The 23,144-nt window shown below is 36.2% G+C and overlaps 1 protein-coding gene across 1 annotated transcript in view; it reads left to right on the forward strand.

Annotated features, from left to right (window-relative positions):
* The window catches only part of MEP1B (meprin A subunit beta), a 129,861-nt gene that overhangs the window by 51,675 nt on the left and 55,042 nt on the right, over nucleotides 1–23,144 (forward strand). The window contains exons 9-11 of the mRNA XM_053713136.1: nucleotides 7,348–7,500; nucleotides 10,021–10,236; nucleotides 14,312–14,764. Coding sequence (XP_053569111.1) covers nucleotides 7,348–7,500; nucleotides 10,021–10,236; nucleotides 14,312–14,764 — 822 coding nt within the window. The remainder of the gene's footprint in view (nucleotides 1–7,347; nucleotides 7,501–10,020; nucleotides 10,237–14,311; nucleotides 14,765–23,144) is intronic.

Consider the following 23,144-nt stretch of genomic DNA (forward strand, 5'->3'; position numbering starts at 1 on the left):
GCCCAGTGTGCTTAGAGGAATGTGGCTGCACCTCACTGACGAGGCCCATAGGAGGCCGAAACGATCGTCTGGGGTTGTCATGTTCCTTGTTCAGAGGAGAATTGCCTGGTATTTTGGGGCTGGACTGACCTTACTTGGCGGGATCAGACTGATATACTTCAGGAAAGTTTTCTTCTGTGAAAAGCACACTGGTCTAAAAGAGGCTGCTTCCGGGTGGTAAATCGCCATAGAACAAGCCACTGAGCTGTTGTTCGTTCCTGGTAGAGCACTTCTCTCTTTGTATGCAAATGATTATGACCCTGGGGAAGTCTCCCTATGGATGATGGGGGAAACCAGACGTGGACTCCTTGCCCAGTGTGCTTAGAGGAATGTGGCTGCACCTCACTGACGAGGCCCATAGGAGGCCGAAACGATCGTCTGGGGTTGTCATGTTCCTTGTTCAGAGGAGAATTGCCTGGTATTTCGGGGCTGGACTGACCTTACTTGGCGGGATCAGACTGATATACTTCAGGAAAGTTTTCTTCTGTGAAAAGCACACTGGTCTAAAAGAGGCTGCTTCCGGGTGGTAAATCGCCATAGAACAAGCCACTGAGCTGTTGTTCGTTCCTGGTAGAGCGCTTCTCTCTTTGTATGCAAAAGGTTATGGAGCAGCGCTGCTTCATAACTGGTGTTTCTGGCGATCCTGCAGGCTCGCCAGAAACACCGGCCCTCAAGCCCCATCCGGAGCTTGATAAATAGGCCCCAAAATGTTTTCTCTATCCCACAGACTTGCGCCACCCTCAGCCTGTTTGCATTTATTTCTCTAAATTCACATTTATTGTAGTGCAGCCCTCATATTTACTTTTCATTCCCAGAGTGTATTTAATTGCAAACAATTTAAAGGCACATTCTAGACCCAATACATAATTTTGATTACTTATTGTTACATACTAGAAAAGCATCTTGCAACTGGTGCCACGTCTATAAGTTTGTAAAAAGTACATTTAAATATTCATTGTTCGTTAGAATCCAAAAATGGCCTCCAAGCTCTGCCCACCTATTGCGTGTATATTTTTATATATAAGTTTCTCCAATAACGATTGACTCTTAAAGGGACATAATACTCAAATGCTAAATCACATGAAACTGATGAAGTATAACTGTAAAAAGCTCACAGGAAAATATCACCTGAGCATCTCTATATAAAAAAGGAAGATATTTTACCTCACAATCTCCTCAGCTCAGCAGTAGTAAATTCTGTGTAAAAAGTTATACTCAGCTGCTCCCAGCTGCAGGTAAAAATAAAAATAAAATGAAGAAATGAACAGCAGCCAATCGGCATCAGCAGTGCTGAGGTCATGAACTCTTACTGTGATCTCATGAGATTTGACTTAACTCTCATGAGATTTCATAGTAAGCTTCCTTTACCTGATTGGTGAAATAATATGAGAGTTCACGAGGCTCATCCCCTAAGATGTCCCAGGACAGACACACTAAAATGCTGCTTAGAAGTCCTTTACAATGGGATGTGGCTACTGAGGAACTTTTGAGGTAAAATATCTTTCTTTTTTACATAGAGATGTTCAGGTGATATTTTCTAGTCAGCATTTTACAGCTATGCTGCATCACTTTCAAGTGTTTAAACATTTGGGTATTATGGCTCTTTAAATAAGTTTTCCTACTCACACATGCTTATTTCTGCAATTTGAAATTTTAATCGAAAAAACTACATATTTAAGCTGCTAATGCATGAAATGTTGTTCGAAAATATCACTTGGTGAAGCAGCAGCAATGCACTACTGGAAACATAGTAGTAGATAAGGTTGAAAAAAGACTGAAGTCCATCGAGTTCAACCTATACAAATCTAAAATACTTACAAAAAGCTCCAGTTAAGCTTAAATAACCCCATTAAAATGTGACCCATTTAATACTAGCAATCATATCCATGAATTTTGTTTATATACAGAAATTTATCCAGACTATTTTTAAATGTATCTATGGTATTGGCATTCACTACCTCCTTTGGTAATGAGTTCCACAATTTTATTGCTCTTACAGTGAAAAAACGTTTCCGTTGCAGGAGATTAAATCTCCTTTCCTCCAACCTTAAATTATGACCTCTTGTCAGAACCAATTTTCTTGGAATAAAAAGAGCTTCTGCCATCTCTGTATATGGGCCTTGAATATATTTATATAAAGTAATCATGTCACCTCTCAAGCGCCTTTTTTCTAAAGAGAACAGACCCAGTTTGGCTAGCCTCTCCTCATAGGTTAATTTCTCCAATCCCCTTATTAGCTTTGTGGCCCTTCTCTGAACTTTTTCTAGTTCTGCAATATCTTTTTTAGCAATCGGTCCCCAGAACTGCACTCCAAACTCAAGGTGAGGTCTTACCAGGGCTTTATATAATGACAGAATTATGCTTTCCTCCCTTGAATCAATGCCTCTTTTAATACATGCTAGTATCTTATTAGCCTTTGAAGCCGCTGCCCTGCATTGTGCACTCATCTTTAGCTTGTTATCTATTACTACTCCCAAATCCCTTTCCTCCTGTGTTTGGCTAAGTCTTGTCCCATTTAAAAAATACATAGCCTGCTTATTTTTACTTCCAAAATGTAGAACCTTACATTTTTCCGTATTAAATCTCATTTTCCATTCACTTGCCCATAGTTCTAATTTTAGCAAATCCCTTTGCAAGAGAGTTCATCCTGCTCTGACCTAATGACCTTACTTAACTTAGTATCATCTGCAAAAATAGAGATGTCGCTATTTAATCCTTGCTCCAAGTCATTTATAAAAATATTAAAAAGAACAGGGCCCAGTACTGATCCCTGGGGGACGCCACTGATTACCTTTGTCCAATCTGAGTATGATCCATTTACTGCTACTCGTTGCTCCCTATCTTTTATCCAGTTATTTATCCATGAGCTAACATTTTCAGCTATTCCCAGTCCCTTAATTTTGTGCATTAATCTCTCATGTGGCACTGTATCAAATGCATTTGCAAAATCTAAGTATATCACATCAACTGATTCCCCTTTATCTATATTTTTACTTACTTCCTCGTAGAATCTAATTAGATTAGTTTGACATGATCTATTTCTCCTAAAGCCATGCTGATTAGAACTCATAATCTTGTTTACACGAATATGCTCATCAATATAATCCCTTATAATCCATTCAAATATCTTCCCCACTATTGATGTCAGACTAACTGGTCTATAGCTTCCTGGATCATCCCTGCTTCCCTTTTTGAAGAGTGGCACCACATCAGCTTTACGCCAATCCTGGGGTACCATGCCTGAGGATAATGAGTCTTGAAAAATTAAGAGTAAAGGTTTGTCTATAACAGTGCTAAGTTCACTTAACACCCTTGGGTGTATTCCATCTGGGCCTGGAGTTTTATTTACCTTAATATTTTTTAGTTTTTTCCTGATATCCTCTAAACAAAACCCAGTTAGTGGTATGGACTGGCATGTTCTATTCTGTTCCAAAGTATCATTCAATGGTTCCTCTCTTGTGTATACTGAAGAAAAAAACTGGTTTAGTACCTCAGCCTTCTCCCTGTCATTATTTATCATGCTACCCTCCACACATTTTAATGTACCTATATTATCCTTCTTAGATTTTTTGCTATTTATGTACTTAAAGAACCTTTTAGGGTTAGACTTAGAATCCTTGGCAATTAATTTTTCATTTTCAATTTTGGCTAATTTGATTGCTTTTTTGCATGCTTTGTTACATTCCTTATAAATATTGTATGCTGAGTCTGTACTATTTTCTTTTAATAATTTAAATGCCCTACGTTTTTTCCTAATTTCTTTTAACACATTTTTATTTAGCCATAACGGCTTAGTTTTTTTATTTTTATTTTTATAACCATATGGTATGTATTGATATGTATATTTATTTAACAAATTTTTAAATATTATCCATTTATCCTCTGTATTTTTATTAGAAAATACATTGTCCCAATTTATATTATTTAATGATTTCCTTAAATCGTTGAATTTTGCTTTCTTGAAATTAAAAGTCTTAGTTAAGCCTTTAAAACACTGCATATGAAAAGAGATTTCAAATGTGACCATGTTATGATCACTGTTACCCAAATGTTCTTTAACTTCTATGTTTGATATTATATCTGTATTGTTTGATAGCACTAAATCCAATATAGCTTTACTCCTAGTTGGCTCCTCTATTAATTGTGACAAGAAGTTATCCCTGAGAACATTTAAAAATCTATCCCCCTTAGCTGAATTACTAGTTTCATTGGCCCAGTTTATATCAGGGTAGTTAAAATCTCCCATAATTACAGCACTGTTATTAGCAGCCTTACCTATTTGGATAAGTAGTTGAGTTTCCTCCGGGTCACTAATGTTGGGAGGCTTGTAGCATGTTCCTAGTAATATTTTTTTAGGATTTTCCCCCCCACTCTTTATTTCAACCCACAGGGTCTCTACATTGTCACTTGTATCATAAATACCTTCCCTTATTGTAGGTTTAAGGTCAGGTTTAATATACATGCAGATTCCTCCACCCCTTTTATTATTCCTGTCCCTCCTAAATAATGTATACCCCTCTAAGTTAACTGCCCAGTCATGTGAATCATCCCACCAAGTTTCAGTTATACTGATAACATCATAGTCCTCTTCTGCAACTAAGAGTGTCAGCTCCCCCATTTTACCTGTCATGCTTCTTGCATTTGTTGTCATACATTTAATGTTCATGTGCTTTCTGCTGCTACTTGGTGTACTTTCCACTATACTTTCTAATGTGACATTTCTTAAGTCATCCCTACCTGGTGAATCAATGACAAGAGGCATATATGTGCAGTCCCCAGTCAGCAGCTAGCTCCCAGTAGTTCATTGCTGTTCCTGACCATACCTAGGTATGTTTTTCAATAAATTATGCCTCTTGACATTGGTTCACCCAATTGGCCCCATTTATTAAAAGCTGGGCAGGTAAGATTCACTCTGGGGATCCTGTCCACCTGGCATTACGGTGAGCAAGAATCGATAGATTTCAAGCAATTTTCTAATTCACTTCTATTATTAAAATTGCTTTGTTCTTTTGGTATTGTTTATTAAAGCTTGTGGTTTGTAATTTAACTCATTTGAATATCATCTGTAATGTCTCTCACCCTGCCAAACCACCATCCTTAAGGGATATTAAACCCAATTTTTTTTCTTTCATGATTTAGATAGAACATGGAATATTTATACATTTTCTAATTTACTCCTATTATCAATTTTTCTTTTTTCTCTTTGTATCTTGTATCTTAGAATCCAGCACATTTTTGGTTCAGCACCTGGGTAGCGCTTGCTGATTGGTGGCTATATGTAGCCAGGGTGCTGAACCAAAAAGTTAAAGTTAAGAGTAAATTAGAAAGTTGCTTAAAATTGCATGCTCTATATTAATGATGAAAGAAAAAAAATTGCGTTTAGTATCCCTTTAATTTTTCTCTTTATTAATATTGTTAAGGCTTTTTTAACATTGGGAATAAAAGGCCATATAATATTATAATAATCAGTGTTTACACCTATGTAATAGGGAATCCTCTTTGGCCGATACTACACATGTAAATTATCATACATGCACATGCGTACGGCCTGTCTGGTGAAAAATATTTGTGCACCAAAGCAAATATAAAGCTCTGCTACGTCATACAGCTCATAGATATATGCAAGCCATATGGTTAGATGCTGATTGGATGAGAGGGGAAAATGTCCTCTCAAGAAATAAAAACTGAGTATCAAGAGGGGTGGCATCACAGAAGATTTCAGGATGAAGTGCAAAGAACAAGCTAATTATTAGAAACAAATTATATACACTTGTGAAAAAATTCAAATAATTTAAATTAAATTTGCTCATAGTCATCAGTTACATTAAAAAATACTGAAAATTAAAAATGTTTAAAATAAACAACCTGAAAAAGAACCCCCTTAAAAATACACCCCAAATTCTCTGCTTTTGTTTGTAAGCCCTGCTTTTCTCTAAGTCAGCTATTTTACCGGAGTTTCTATTATTCAGAATGAAGTTGATGCAAATTTGCTTCGCTAAATTTTAGATCACTGAAAATATTTAAAGTGACATTATACTATTACTTTGTTCCATATTTTTCTACGTTTTATGTTAATAAGGTACAGGCATATCAAGGTTTTTTGATTCTAACTAAGAAAAAAAATGTGCACATTTTCATAATTAGATAGTGGTGCTCATATTGTACACACATGTATTTACTATGTTTTAACTGCATTAGCCCCTTTTCACACTAAAACCTGTTTAGTAGCATATTTTAACATATTTGATTTCTCATCTATCATGTGCTTGATATACATTTTCTCTATGCTAGTAGTTACTGACAGTATATATGTCAATAAATTCTAGCGCAATAGAGCTAGACTTGAACTATAACTTAATTAAATTAATGCAGAGAGCAGATCACAGAATTATAACATTTTTTTAGACAGTTATTTTCATTTTAAGTGTCAGTGTGTTCATAAATAAGTTGCTAAATCCAAAAACCTTAAAATCATACATAGGTAGGCTTATAAACAGCAATGATCTACTGGGAGCTAGCTGGTGATTGGTAATCGCACATGTGTGCCTTTTCTCAGTGGCTCACCTGATTTGTTAAGCTAGCTCGTTGTAGCTGCTGCTCCTAAACTTACCTAGGTTTACACTTCAATAAAGGATACCAAGAAAAGGAAGCAAATCTAATAATATAAGTAACTTGCAAAGTTGTTTAAAATGTCATTCTCTAACTGAATCATGAATGTTACATTTTTCTTTACTATCCCTTTAAAGTGTACCCATCTTTAAAAATTCCTGGCATGCAGATCTCTTCACTTCTAGGTGAATAAACTTCAGAGGATAACATAGCATATCCAAAGATCCAGGAAGTACAAAAAATGTATCTGCTCAATCTACAACACTATAAATGATAATATTATGATAAAGAAATGAGCTGAACTGAAAATAATTGAAGATTAGTATGATAGTATAGATTTGTTCCCTTTTTATGCATCTTTAGCTGTTTTTTTATTATTATTTTAGCTATCAGCCCAGTTAGACTTTCTTTTGCATCGAAAACAATACAGTTTTATTCATAGCTTTGCCAACAGGGAATTCCTTTTTAAACTGATCCTCCTGTAATTTGCAAAATTAATGAATCTGCTTTTAAATGGTAATACTGCTATCCATATTATATTTCCCTCCCCCCACTAAAATGCATTATTGACTTCATTGCTTAGTGTTGGACTAGCAATCAGTATTTAATGATATATTTTATCAGCCATTTTAACACATTTCTAACATAGTCTTCAAAGTTTGATTTCCTCGGATAATGAATGTATTTCTTGTTACGCAGCGTCTTCTCTCACTTTCATGGACACATGTGACTTTGAGTACAATAACATCTGTGGAATGATACAAAGTTCAGGAGATAATGCTGACTGGGTGCATGTAATTAACGTTCCTACAGGGCCAAGTGATGATCACACACACCTGGGACAATGCAAAGGTAAGAAGAGTTTTATCTCAGTTTACAACCACTTTGTATGGGATGGGCATCTGTTACACTATAATTAAACAATTAATGGAAAAAGCAATTTAGCATATCCAGTTTCCATGTAACACAACAATTTTCAAGGTCACTGTAGAGCAATGAGCCAAGCAAGGTGTTTAAAGGACCACTGAATGCAGTAGAATGACATAATTAACAAGTACATAATTAAAAGACAATCCAATAACACCTACCCTGAATTTCAAATAAGCTGCAGATTTTTTTTGACAAATGTATTTTAACAATCATTTTCTGGCCCCCTTTATCAGGTGACAGATATCAGCCAATCACAGACTAGTATATGTATACCATGTGAGCTTGTGCACATGCTCAGTAGGATCTTGTTCCCCAGAAAGTGTGCATGCAAAAAGACTGTGCAAATGTAACACCTTGAAAAACAAACTGCTTCATCTACAGCATCTGATAGTTTAACTTGTAACTGGTGCAGCCATTGTGGTAGCCAAAATATTACCATCAACATGTCGGTCAATAATCATTGGCGGTAATTGTAATTTTGGCTGCATAAATTACCATGTAATTCCACCACAGTAATACAGTTCTTCTCCCTGTTGGCTTCATAACTGTGGTGGTGGAATTAAACTCAAAAGAACCAACATAAGTTAACCTATACATATAAAGCCTAACACTGCTAGCACATTACCTAAAATATGCAAAATAAACATTCTTCTATTTGTGCTATTGGCAAAACTATTAACAAACTATTACAGTATGTGAGTAGGATGATTCTACACAGAACGTATTAGCAATGCCATTAATGAGATACCTTATTCTTTGTTGCTGTTAAAAAGGTGGTAGGAGTGGAAATTCCCCCACATGGCTCACAACACATACCCACACAATATGGAGGGGGGGGTGAACTCATGCAACATTTTCTGCCTTCAAGGAAGCTCACTCCCCATCACTGTACAATGCATGCTGGGAATTTGAGTCCAGAGCTGCAGTGGCACAAAACCGATAGGGAAATAGTGAACTATAAATTCCAGAATAGTATGTAACTCCAGAATTACTGTGCTTCTTCCTCTAAAATGGAGCTACATTCAAGGGAATAAAAAAACCCGGACATTTAATTTTTTTCCCTGCAGTTTGTACTCCGGATGGGGAGGAAAATCAAGGGTATGGGGCAGATCTGGGTAAAAATGTCTCCTATTCAGGTTGCCTTGGTTCCATAAAATAAAATCCTAGATACAGAACATTTTGTTAGCTACCATAAATCAGGCAGACTTCACGTTAGGCAAAGGCACAAGGGCATAGTTAGGTTGTGCTGTCCTAGATATTGAGAATTCTGCTGCCCCCAAAATTTCCGACCTCAATCCAATTTCATATTTGCTTTATATATGCTTATTTTAAAAATACACAGCTGTTAAAGGGACAGTAAAATAAAAAATAAGTTGTCATGATTCAGATAGATTTCAAGCAATTTTCTAATTCACTTCTATTATTAAAATTGCTTTGTTCTTTTGGTATTGTTTATTAAAGAGTATCTACATAGGCTCTTGAGCACCAATGTACTACTGGGAGCCGGCTTAACACATTGGGTGAGCCAATGACAAGAGTCATATGTGCAGCAACCATTAACCTGCTAGTTCCTAGTAGTATATTGCTGCTCTTAAAGTAGATATGCTTTTCCACAAATTAAAAATAAGCAAATTGAAAAGTTGTTTAAAAGTGCATGCTCTATCTGAATAATGACAGTTTAAAGGGACACGAAACCCCAGATTTTTCTTTCATGATTCAGATAGAGTTTACAATTTTAAACAACTTTCCATTTTACGTCTATTATAAAATTTGCTTTATTTTCTTAGTATCCTTTGTTGGAGGAGCAACATAGCACTACTGGGACCTAGCTGGACACATCAGGTGAGCCAATGACAAGAGCCACAAATCAGCTAACTCCCAGTGGTGGATGAAAAGTTGCTTAAAAGGGCATGCTCTGTCTCAATCATGAAAGTCTAGTTTTGACTTTACTGTCCCTTTAATTATTTCCTTATTACTGCCAGACATTTATAAAAGCACACAACAGTGATTATCTCCTTTAGGCCAGTTAGAAACTATTTCTATTTCTTTCAAGGCAATACATTAACCAAGTTGTTGCCAAGTCAAAATACGCCCCTCCCTCTGCAATGGCCTATAGCGAGTAAAATGATACAATGTAACAATGCACAGATTAATATTTTACACTCTGTGTTTTGTATACACCCAGTACAGCCAATCACAAACTGTACTAGGGAATTAATAATTTATTTTAATTTACATATGTATGTATCTGGGGGTTGGAAATAGTGAATGGAGTAGTTGTGACAGATGGGCTGAATAGTCATACAGTGCCTAATTCACCAGTATTTAATAAATATGACATTTTAAATCTGATCTTTACCTATCTTAAATGAACAAATCATGCTAATTTGGTGGATATAGGATTTTCTGTATTTACATTTTGATCATTATTTCCTTTAACAGAAAGTGGTTATTATATGCATTTCAGCACTAGCACAGGTACTGCTGGAGATAAAGCAGTATTAGAAAGCAGACTTTTTTATCCAAAGAGAAATTTCCAGTGCTTGGAGTTCTTTTACTACAACAATGGAAATGAAAACGACAAGCTAAACATCTGGATAAGGGAGTATACAGCATCGAATCCCAATGGTACGCTGAGATTTGTCAGCAGTGTAAATGGTGAGTTCTATAATAGATATTAAGCTGTATGATTTTATTTATGAGTTTGGAAAAAGCATAAATGTGTTTTATGGTACTTATGCTGATTGTTGGGTGGAATTTTTATTTTTCAATTTGTAATTTTTAGGGGAGAGGAGTTTGTTGGAATCTACCGCACCCTATAGTATGAATAATGAAACACTTATGTTACTGCTGTTTTATGGAGAAAATAAAAAACAATATTTGTATTACTAATTGTATATGACAGTCTTCATCAAAAACGTAGTTTTGAGTAACTTAAATCCAAATTAATCTGATCAAATTTAAGATTGACCCATTGTCATATTTTCTTCTCATACTACACCCACACATGATGGAAAACATTAACAGCTACTAGTTCTATATTTAATTTATAATTTGTGGGGGGGGGGGGGGTTAATTTAATTCAGCTTTATTATCGTCAGTAACCTTATTATTTTTATTTTTATATAAGATTTACTCTTACAAATAAAGTGTGTAATTGATTAGCTTCTTACACCTTAGATCAATTTACTTATCTTCTTTGAGTTTGATTATTTATTTGATCTATAAATTGTATAAATCTAATGAATTTAGACATGATTTATTATCTCTTTTTAAAACAGCTGAAAATGTGTGATATCCACAATAATGTAGTTAAACCTAGGTTGATTTTAACAATTTGTAGGAGTGTATGTTCGGAGCAAGGTGTGAGATGTTTCAGTATCAACTGAAGATTACCTCAGTTGGCATCAATAATCCAATATATATGTATTTATTACAATGTAAAGAATAGTTAGCTAGGTATTTAGACTGAACTTTCATGAGACTTCAAACTCCACAAAACCCAGAGAATCAAAGTTATTGCCAAACCAAAGGAAATGTAACTTAGGATGTATTGGGAATTAATCAATACATTGCATAACATCTATATACAAATTAATGTCTAAAAACATTTAAAGGTATGTTGTTAGTTACATTTGCAGTTAAAGCCATTTTCTTATATGTTCTGTAATAGAATTAAAATTAGGAAGCAAATGCAGATTTGTATTTTATACACTGGGTTCCTCTAGATCTCACTAATATACAACCTTCTATACTTACTCAGTTAAAACGTTATCCCCTCAAAAAACGTTCAAATCACTAAGACTGGAAAAAGAATTTATAGAGTAGCGCCCCAAACAAACTCAGGGCTGAAGGTTAAATGAAAGCACATATAAATTATATCTGACTATCAATGAATTCTAATATATATTATATTAAATAAAATAAAGTGTATTATATTAAATAAATGACAAAAATGCTAAAACCTCTATATATGCAAAATATTTATTACAATGATCGGTTTATATAACCTAAAATAAGTTAAAACAATTAATCTCAAACAAACAATTTATCTTAGAACAAACAGTTGTGGCCACAACTTAAAAAACAAGGTTAAAACAATACATGATAAAACCGAGTGGTTAATTTTCAGACCCGGTTCCTTTATAAGCAGTAAGAAGGCTCTTATAAATGTCCTGATTAACTCACAGTGTGAAATTACCCTTTAATGAATTAATAAGGATACTTTGTTTTTCAATGTTTGTGTCAATGTTTAAATCCTTTGAGCACTGTTAGCTAGTTTCAGTTATGTGTATATACACCGGGCAGCGTCACTTTGGCCGTTAGGTTTTCCCAGTCAGCTGTGAATCTCAGAACCAATCAGCTGTTAGTATTCTGACAGTTTCCTTATTTGAATTTCAAATGCCAGTTGGGAATTTTTGTAACGCTGTAACAATTTATCTCAATGTTGTGCAAGATAGCAAATATTCTCCTGTATATCCAATACAAAAGTCTCTTTTTCCCATTCACTTTCTAACCACTCTTAACTTGCAGTAGAAAAAGCGCTCTTACCTCGTCTGTGTCTCCTGTCTTTCTTAGGCGGCTTCTTAATTCAAGCCTTACCTGGGCACTTCTGAGCGTTTCTCTGCAGTTACTGGGTATCTTGGAAAGTTGTATTTGTAGGTTTATAGTTCTGACAGCTGCAGGTTGTCTTGGCGGTAAGGCTCCTGTTAGTGGGTGACGTTTACCCTCCTTACAGCATTCAATGTGGTTAAATTTCTTCCGATATTGTTATAGTAGATTTAAAAGATCAGAGGTGTAGTCCTTCCTTCACTTCAGGAAGGAAGTGAAGGAAGGACTACAACTCTGATCTTTAAATCTACTACAAATACAACTTTCCAAGATACCCAGTAACTGCAGAGAAACGCTCAGAAGTGCCCAGGTAAGGCTTGAATTAAGAAGCCGCCTAAGAAAGACAGGAGACACAGACGAGGTAAGAGCGCTTTTTCTACTGCAAGTTAAGAGTGGTTAGAAAGTGAATGGGAAAAAGAGACTTTTGTATTGGATATACAGGAGAATATTTGCTATCTTGCACAACATTGAGATAAATTGTTACAGCGTTACAAAAATTCCCAACTGGCATTTGAAATTCAAATAAGGAAACTGTCAGAATACTAACAGCTGATTGGTTCTGAGATTCACAGCTGACTGGGAAAACCTAACGGCCAAAGTGACGCTGCCCGGTGTGTATACACATAACTGAAACTATCTAACAGTGCTCAAAGGATTTAAACATTGACACAAACATTGAAAAACAAAGTATCCTTATTAATTCATTAAAGGGTAATTTCACACTGTGAGTCAATCAGGACATTTATAAGAGCCTTCTTACTGCTTATAAAGGAACCGGGTCTGAAAATTAACCACTCGGTTTTATCATGTATTGTTTTAACCTTGTTTTTTAAGTTGTGGCCACAACTGTTTGTTCTAAGATAAATTGTTTGTTTGAGATTAATTGTTTTAACTTATTTTAGGTTACATAAACCGATCATTGTAATAAATATTTTGTATATATAGAGGTTTTAGAATTGTTGTCATTTATTTAATATAATACACTTTATTTTATTTAATATAATATATTTTAGAATTCATTGATAGTCAGATATAATTTATATGTGCTTTCATTTAACCTTCAGCCCTGAGTTTGTTTGGGGCGCTACTCTATAAATTCTTTTTCCAGATTTGTATTTTATGAGGCATCCAATGAATTTTGCACACAGGTGCTTCCTTAAAGGGATAGGAAAGTCAAAATTAAAATTTCTATTTCAGATAGATCATGCAATTTTAAGCAACTTTCTAATTTACTCCTATTATCAATATTTATTCGTTCTCTTGGTATCTTTATTTGAAAAAGCAAGAATGTAAACCTAGGAGCCGGCCCATTTTTGGTTCAGCACCTGGGTAGAGCTTGCTGATTGGTGCCTAAATGTAGTCACCAATAAGCAAGCGCTACCAAAATGGGCCGGCTCGTAAGCTTACATTCCTCCTTTTTCAAATAAAGCTACAAAGAGAACAAATAAAAAAATTATAATATGAGTAAATTAGAAAGCTGCCCTAAATTGCATGCTCTATCTGAATCATAAAAGTTTAATTTTGACTAGATTATCCCTTTAAATTATATTCTTAAATTTTCTTTAATGATTCAGATAGAGTATGCAATTTTAAGCAACTTTCTAATTTACACCTACTATCAATTTTTATTTGTTCTCTTGCTATCTTTGTTTAAAAAGCAGGAATGCGATGCATAGGAGACGGCCCATTTTTGGTTGAGAACCTAGGTTATGCTTGCTTATTGGTGGGTAAATGTCAGCCTCCAATAAGCAAGCGCTATCCATGGTGATGAACCTAAAATGGGCTGGCTGCTAAGATTTACATTCATGATTTTCAAATAAAGATAGCAAGAGAACAAAAAAAATTGATAATAGGAGTAAATTAGAAAGTTGCTTAAAATTGCATGCTCTATCTGAATCATGAAAGAAAACACTTGGCTTCAGTGTCCCTTTAATGCACTCCCATACCTTATTTTAGCAGAGACTTTCTTGCACTTTGTACATTTGTATGATATTCTAAAAATCTAATTATTCTGATTTTAAAATTTGCCCCATTAGGGATACATAGTATAAATGTGGTATTACAGCAGATACAGGGGTTCTTTGTAAATATAAAGCTCAACAAAAATCAAATTTAATTGCAGGTAGACCTGCAGACTATTGGCAGCTCCAGCATGTCTCACTAAATGTAACCAACAAATTTCGAGTCGTATTTGAAGGCATTAAAGGTGCAGGAAGTTCCACTGGTGGCTTTTCCCTTGATGACATCAACCTGTCAGAAACACGGTGCCCTCATCATCAGTGGCACATAAGAAATTTTACACATGAGTCACAAAAAGACAATTTTACTCTCTTTAGCCCACCTTTTTATTCTAATGATGGATATGCATTTCAAGTACAAATCAGGAAGAATCAAGATGTCAACCCATCTGATCTTGCAATATATTTCCATCTTATCTCGGGAGCAAACGATGATAGTCTAGTGTGGCCCTGTTCTTTAAGGCAAGCAACCATGGTACTCATGGACCAAAATCCAGACATTCGAAAACGTATGTCAAATCTGAGAAGTATTACTACAGATCCATTCAGGATGACAGGTGAGTTGATTGTTGTAAGTAAAGTATAATCATGTTTGTGTTCTTTAAACATTAAAATACATGTCCAGTAACTATTGTATTAATAATAGTAAGCTTTCAATACATTTATATGTTGCTTTTTATAATAACTATATTTAAATGAAATGCTTTTAAAATTAAAGAAACAACACATTGTAAAAGATCTGCACACAAATTAATTGTCTTAAAGCAATTTAAACTTAAAGCAATTTAAAGTAGTATTTCTAGTTACATGTGGCACTCTAAGAATCACCATTGTATTCTATGCAACATGTCCTGCAGAGTATTCTAATCTATTAACCCACTTTGTGCCACAATTTCAGAATTTTAGGACATTGCCATTGTTCTCTATAAGAAGTTGCTAAAATTACTTTCTCTATGCTCAATACATATACTTTTTTTAATTGTTCATTTATGCTGTAAAAATATAACATAATTTATGTAAGAACTTACCTGATAAATTCATTTCTTTCATATTGGCAAGAGTCCATGAGCTAGTGACGTATGGGATATACAATCCTACCAGGAGGGGCAAAGTTTCCCAAACCTCAAAATGCCTATAAATACACCCCTCACCACACCCACAATTCAGTTTAACGAATAGCTAAGTAGTGGGGTGATAAAGAAAGGAGTAAAAAGCATCAACAAAGGAATTTGGAAATAATTGTGCTTTATACAAAAAAATCATAACCACCATAAAAAGGGTGGGCCTCATGGACTCTTGCCAATATGAAAGAAATGAATTTATCAGGTAAGTTCTTACATAAATTATGTTTTCTTTCATGTAATTGGCAAGAGTCCATGAGCTAGTGATGTATGGGATAGCAATACCCAAGATGTGAAACTCCACACAAGAGTAACTAGAGAGGGAGGGATAAAATAAACAGCCATTTTCCGCTGAAAAAATTAAATCCACAACCAAAAAAATGTCGGCTAGATTACGAGTTTTTGTCGGTAATGGTGTGCGTGGCTAACGCACAGTTTTTCCTTACCGCTTACCTACAGTAACGCTGGTATTACGTTTTTTTCTAAACCCGATGTTAGCCGCAAAAAAGTGAGCGTAGAGCAGAATTTAGCTCCATATCTCACCTCAATACCAGCGCTGCTTACGGTAGCGGTAAGCTGGCAAAACGTGCTCGTGCACAATTTAAGCATAGAAATTAATAGGGCAGAGCTGGCTGAAAAAAAACCTAACACCTGCAAAAAAATCAGCGTTCAGCTCCGAGTCCTAACGCAGCCCCATTGATTCCTATGGGGAAACACATTTATGTCTACACCTAACACCCTAACATGAACCCCGAGTCTAAACACCCCTAATCTTACACTTATTAACCCCTAATCCGCTGCCCCCGACATCGCCGACACCTGCATTATATTATTAACCCCTAATCTGCCGCCCCCAATGTCGCCGCAACCTAACTACACTTATTAACCCCTAATCTGCCGCCCCCAACGTCGCTGCCACTATAATAAAGTTATTAACGCCTAAATCTAAGTCTAACCCTAACCCCCTAACTTAAATATAATTTAAATACATCTAAATAAAATTACTATTATTAACTAAATAATTCCTATTTAAAACTAAATACTTACCTATAAAATAAACCCTAAGATAGCTACAATATAACTAATAGTTACATTGTAGCTAGCTTAGGGTTTATTTTTATTTTACAGGCAACTTTGTATTTATTTTAACTAGTTACAATAGTTATTAAAAAGTTATTAACTATTTAATAACTTCCTAGTTAAAATAAATACAAATATACCTGTAAAATAAATCCTAACCTAAGTTACAATTACACCTAACACTACACTATAATTAAATAAATTAGCTAAATTAACTACAATTAAATTCAATAAACTAAATTACGGAAACCCCCCCCCCACTAAATTACAGAAAATAATAAAATAATTGCAATGTTTTTAAACTAATTACACCTAATCTAATCCCCCTAATAAAATAAAAAAGCCCACCAAAATAATAAAAATCCCTACCCTATACTAAATTACAAATAGCCCTTAAAAGGGCTTTTCGCGGGGCATTGCCCCAAAGTAATCAGCTCTTTTACCTGTAAAAAAACCCCAATACCCTCCCCCAACATTAAAACCCACGACCCACACACCCAATCCTACTCTAAAACCCACCCAATCCCCCCTTAATAAAACCTAACACTACCTCCTTGAAGATAAGTGGTCCTCCAGATGGTCCAAAGTCTTCATCCTATCCGGGCAGAAGAAGTCCTCCAGACGGGCAGAAGTCTTTATCCAGGCGGCATCTTCTATCTTCATCCATCCGGAGCGGAGCGGGTCCATCTTCAAGACATCCGACGCGGAGCATCCTCTTCGTTCAATGGCGACTGGAACAATGACGGGTCCAAGATGGTGTCCATTCAATTCCGATTGGCTGATAGAATTCTATCAGCCAATCGGAATTAAGGTAGAAAAAATCCTATTGGCTGATCCAATCAGCCAATAGGATTGAAGTTCAATCATATTGGCTTATTAGAACAGCTAATAGGATTGAGCTCGCATACTATTGGCTGATTGGAACAGCCAATAGAATGTGAGCTCAATCCTATTGGCTGATTGGATCAGCCAATAGGGTTTTTTCTACCTCAATTCCGATTGGCTGATAAAATTCAGCCAATCGGAATTGAAGGGACGCCATCTTGGATGACGTTATTTAAAGGACCCGTCATTGTTCCAGTCGCCGTCGAACGAAGAGGATGCTCCGCGTCGGATGTCTTGAAGATAGAAGATGCCGCCTGGATGAAGACTTCTGCCCGTCTGGAGGACTTCTTCTGCCCGGATAGGATGAAGACTTCGGACCGTCTGGAGGACCACTTCTGCCCGGTTGGGTGAAAACGTCTCAAGTTAGGGTGATCTTCAAGGGGGTAGTGTTAGTTTTTTTTAAGGGGGGATTGGGTGGGTTTTAGAGTAGGGTTGGGTGTGTGGGTGGTGGGTTGTAATGTTGGGGGGGGTATTGTCTTTTTTTTAAAAGGTAAAAGAGCTGATTACTTTGGGGCAATACCCCGCAAAAAGCCCTTTTAAGGGCTATTTGTAATTTAGTATAGGGTAGGGATTTTTATTATTTTGGGGGGCTTTTTTATTTTATTAGGTGGATTAGATTAGATGTAATTAGTTTTAAAAATATTGTAATTATTTTATTATTTTCGCTAATTTAGTGTTTTTTTTCCCCATAATTTAGTTTATTGAATTTAATTGTAATTAATTGTAGTTAATTTAGGTAATTTATTTAATTATAGTGTAGTGTTAGGTGTAATTGTAACTTAGGTTAGGATTTATTTTACAGGTATATTTTTTTATTTATTTTAACTAGGAAGTTATTAAATAGTTAATAGCTATTTAATAACTATTGTACCTAGTTAAAATAAATACAAAGTTGCCTGTAAAATAAAAATAAACCCTAAGCTAGCTACAATGTAACTATTAGTTATATTGTAGCTATTTTAGGGTTTATTTTATAGGTAAGTATTTAGTTTTAAATAGGAATAATTTATTTAATTGTAGTAAGTTTATTTCGATTTATTTAAATTATATTTAAGTTAGGGGGGTGTTAGGGTTAGGCTTAGATTTTGGGGTTAATAAATGTAATAGTTGCGGCGACGTTGGGGGCGGCAGATTAGGGGTTAATAAATGTAGGTAGGTGTCTGCGATGTTAGGGCAGGCAGATTAGGGGTTAATAAAATGTAACTAATGTTTGCGAGGCGGGAGTGCGGCGGTTTAGGAGTAAATATATTTATTGAAGTGGCAGCGATGTCCGGTCGGTAGATTAGGGGTTAAAAAATGTATTTAAGTGTTTGCGATGTGGGGGGGGGGGGGGGCCTCGGTTTAGGAGTTAATAGGTAGTTTATGGTTGTTAGTGTACTTTTTAGCACTTTAGTTAAGAGTTTTATGTTACAGCGTTAGCCCATAAAACTCTTAACTACTGACTTTTAAATGCGGTAGGAGTCTTGACAGGAGAGGGTGTACAGATCACTTTTTCCAAGACTCGTAATACCGGCGTTAGGCAAATCCCATTAAAAAGATAGGATACGCAATTGACATAAGTGGATTTGCGGTATGCTCGAGTCGCGGAAAAAAAGTGAGCGGTACACCTGTACCTGCCAGACTCGTAATACCAGAGGGCGTTAAAAAGCAGCGTTGGGACCTCTCAACGCTGCTTTTTGAGGCTAACGCAAAACTCGTAATCTAGGCATAAGTTTTTTCTCATAAATGAAAGAAAAAAACTTAAGACATAAGCAGCAGAATCAAACTGAAACAGCTGCCTGAAGAACTTTTCTACCAAAAACGGCTTCCGAAGAAGCAAATACATAAAAACGGTAGAATTAAGTAAATGTATGCAAAGAAGACCAAGTTGCTGCTTTGCAAATCTGATCAACTGAAGCTTCATTCTGAAAAGCCCACGAAGTAGAGACCGATCTAGTAGAATGAGCTGTAACTCTCTGAGGCGGGGCTTGACCCAACTCCAAATAAGCCTGATGAATCAAAAGCTTTAACCAAGATGCCAAGGAAACGGCAGAAGCCTTCTGACCTTTCATAGAACCAGAAAAGATAACAAATAGACTAGAAGTCTTCCTGAAATCTTTAGTAGCTTTGACATAATATTTCAAAGCTCTTACCACATACAAAGAATGTAAGGATATCTCCAAAGAATTCTTAGGATTAGGACACAAAGAAGGGACAACCATTTCTCTATTGGTGTTAGAATTCACAACCTTAGGTAAGAATTTAAAAGAAGTCCGCAAAACCGCTTATCCTGATGAAAAATCAGAAAAGGAGATTCACAAGAAAGAGCAGATAATTCAGAAACTCTTCTAGCAGACGAGATGGCCAAAAGGAACAACACTTTCCAAGAAAGTAGTTTAATGTCCAAAGAATGCATAGGCTCAAACGGAGGAGCCTGTAAGGCCTTCAAAACCAAAGCTTAGCAATCTTTCTGTGAAATAAAACAGAAAGAACAGAGATGTGTCCGTTCAAGGAACTTGCAGACAAACCCTTAACCAAACCATCCTGAAGAAACTGTAAAATTCTAGGAATTCTAAAAGAATGCCAAGAGAATTTATGAGAACACCAAGAAATATAAAGCTTCCAAACTCGATAATAAATCTTCCTAGAAACAGATTTATTAGCCTGTAACATAGTATTAATCACTGGGTCAGAGAAACCTCTATGACTAAGCACTAGGCGTTCAATTTCCATACCTTCAAATTTAATGATTTGAGATCCTGATGGAAAAAACGGACCTTGAGACAGAAGGTCTAGCTTTAATGGAAGTGGCCAAGGTTGGCAACTGGACATTCGAACAAGATCCACATACCAAAACCTGTGAGGCCTTGCTGGAGCTACCAGCAACACAAACGATTGTTCCATGATGATTTTGGAGATCACTCTTGGAAGAAGAACTAGAGGCGGGAAAATATAAGCAGGTTGGTAACACCAAGGATCTGTCAATGCATCCACTGCTTCGCCCTGAGGATACCTGGACCTGGACAGGTACCTGGGAAGTTTCTTGTTTAGATGAGAAGCCATCAGATCTATATCTGGAAGACCCCACATCTGAACAATCTGAGAAAACACATTCGGATGGAGGGACCACTCCCCCGGATGTAAAGTCTGATGGCTGAGATAATCCGCTTCCCAATTGTCTATACCTGGGATATGAACCGCAGAAATTAGACAGGAGCTGGATTCTGCCCAAACAAGTATCCAAGATACTTCCTTCATAGCTTGGGGACTGTGAGTCCCACCCTGATGACTGACATATGCCACAGTTGTGATATTGTCTGTCTGAAAACAAATGAACGGTTCTCTCTTCAACAAAGGCCAAACCTGAAGAGTCCTGAAAATCGCACAGAGTTCCAAAATATTGATTGGTAATCTTGCCTCTTGAGATTTCCAAACCCCTTGTGCTGTCAGAGATCCCCAGACAGCTCCCCAACCTGAAAGACTTGCATCTGCTGTGATTACAGTTCAGGTTGGACGAACAAAAGAGGCCCCTAGAACTATATGATGGTGATCTAACCACCAAGTCAGAGATAGTTGAACATTGGGATTTAAGGATATTAATTGTGATATATTTGTATAATCCCTGCACCACTGGTTCAGCATACAAAGCTGGAGAGGTCTCATGTGAAAACGAGCAAAGGGTATCGTGTCCGATGCTGCAGTCATGAGACCTAAAACTTCCATGCTCATAGCTACTGAAGGGAATGATTGAGACTGAAGGTTCCGACAAGCTGAAGCCAATTTTAATCTTCTCTTGTCTGTTAGAGACAGAGTCATGGACACTGCATCTATATGGAAACCTAAAAAGGTTTCCAAGTTTCCAAGTACCAAGTTATCGTCCAAATAAGGAAACACTGCAATACCCCATTCTCTGATTACAGAGAGTAGGGCACCGAGAACTTTTGAAAAGATTCTTGGAGCTGTCACTAAGCCAAATGGAAGAGCGACAAATTGGTAATGCTTGTCTAGAAAAGAGAATCTCAGAAACTGATAATGATCTGGATGAATCAGAATATGAAGATATGCATCTTGTAAGTCTATTGTGGACAGATAATGCCCTTGCTGAACAAAAGGCAGAATAGTCCTTATAGTCACCATTTTGAAAGTTGGCACTCTTACATAACGATTCAACATTTTCAGATCCAGAACTGGCCTGAAGGAATTTACTTTCTTTGGGACAATGAATGGATTTGAATAAAATCCCAGACCCTGTTCCTGAAATGGAACTGGTATGATTACACCTGAAAGCTCCAGGTCTGAAACACACTTCAGGAAAGTCTGAGCCTTTACTGGATTTGCTGGGATGCATGAGAGAAAAAAAATCTTCTCACAGGAGGTCTTATTTTGAATCCTATTCGGTACCCATGAGAGACAATACTCTGAATCCATTGATTTTGGACAGAATCTGCCCAAATTTTTTGGAAGAATCTTAATCTGCCCCCTACCAGCTGAGCTGGAATGAGGGCCGCACCATCATGCAGACTTGGGGGCTGGCTTTGATTTCTTAAATGGTTTGGATTTACTCCAACTTGAAGAAGGTTTACAAATGGAACCAGATTCTTTGGGGGAAGGATTAGGTTTCTGTTCCTTATTTTGTCGAAAGGAATGAAAACGGTTAGAAGCTTTAGATTTACCCTTAAGTCTTTTATCCTGAGGCAAAAAAACTCCCTTCCCCCCAGTGACAGTTGAAATAATTGAATCCAACTGAGAACCAAATAACTAATTACCTTGGAAAGAAAGAGATAATAATCTAGACTTAGGTACCATGTCAGCATTCCAAGATTTAAGCCACAAAGCTCTCCTAGCTAAAATGGCTAAAGACATAGATTTAACATCAATTTTGATGATATCAAAAATGGCATCACAAATAAAATGATTAGCATGTTGAAGCAAGCGAACAATGCTAGACTAATCAGTATCTGTTTCCTGTTGCGCTAAACTTTCCAACCAAAAAGTTGATGCAGCTGCAACACCAGCCAAAGAAATTGCAGGTCTAAGCAGATGACCAGAATATAAATAGGCTTTCCTTAGATAGGATTCAAGTTTCCTGTATAAAGGATCTTAAAAGGAAGTACTATCTTCCACAGGAATAGTAGTACGTTTAGCAAAAGTAGGAATAGCCCCATCAACTTTGGGGATCTTTTCCAAAAACTCCAATCTAACTGCTGGCAAAGGATACGATTTTTTAAACCTTGAAGAAGGAATAAAAGAAGTACCAGGCCTATTCAATTCCTTAGAAATCATATCAGAAATAGCATCAGGAACTGGAAAAATCTCAGGAGTAACCACAGGAGGTTTATAAACAGAATTTAAGCGTCTACTAGTTTTAACATCAAGAGGACTAGTTTCCTCAATATCCAATGTAATCAACACTTCTTTTAACAAAGAACGAATATACTCCATTTTAAATAAATAAGTAGATTTGTCAGTGTCAATATCTGAGGAAGGATCTTCTGAATCAGATAGATCCTCGTCAGATGAGGATAATTCAGAATGTTGTCGGTCATTAGAAATTTCATCAACCTTATGAGAAGTTTTAAAAGACCTTTTAGGTTTATTAGAAGGCGGGATGGCAGACAAAGCCTTCTGAATTGCATCAGCAATAAATCTTTTAAATTCACAGGTATATCTTGTACATTAGATGTTGGAGGAACAACAGGCAATGTACTATTACTGATAGACACATTCTCTGCATGTTAAAGCTTATCATGACAACTATTACATACCACAGCTGGAGATATAATCTCCACAAATTTACAACAAATGTACTTAGCTTTGGTAGAACTGTTATCAGGCAGCAGGGTTCCAACAGTGGTTTCTGAGACAGGATCAG

The sequence above is a fragment of the Bombina bombina genome, chromosome 5 (genome assembly GCF_027579735.1).
Source record: "Bombina bombina isolate aBomBom1 chromosome 5, aBomBom1.pri, whole genome shotgun sequence".
Lineage (NCBI taxonomy): Eukaryota > Metazoa > Chordata > Amphibia > Anura > Bombinatoridae > Bombina > Bombina bombina.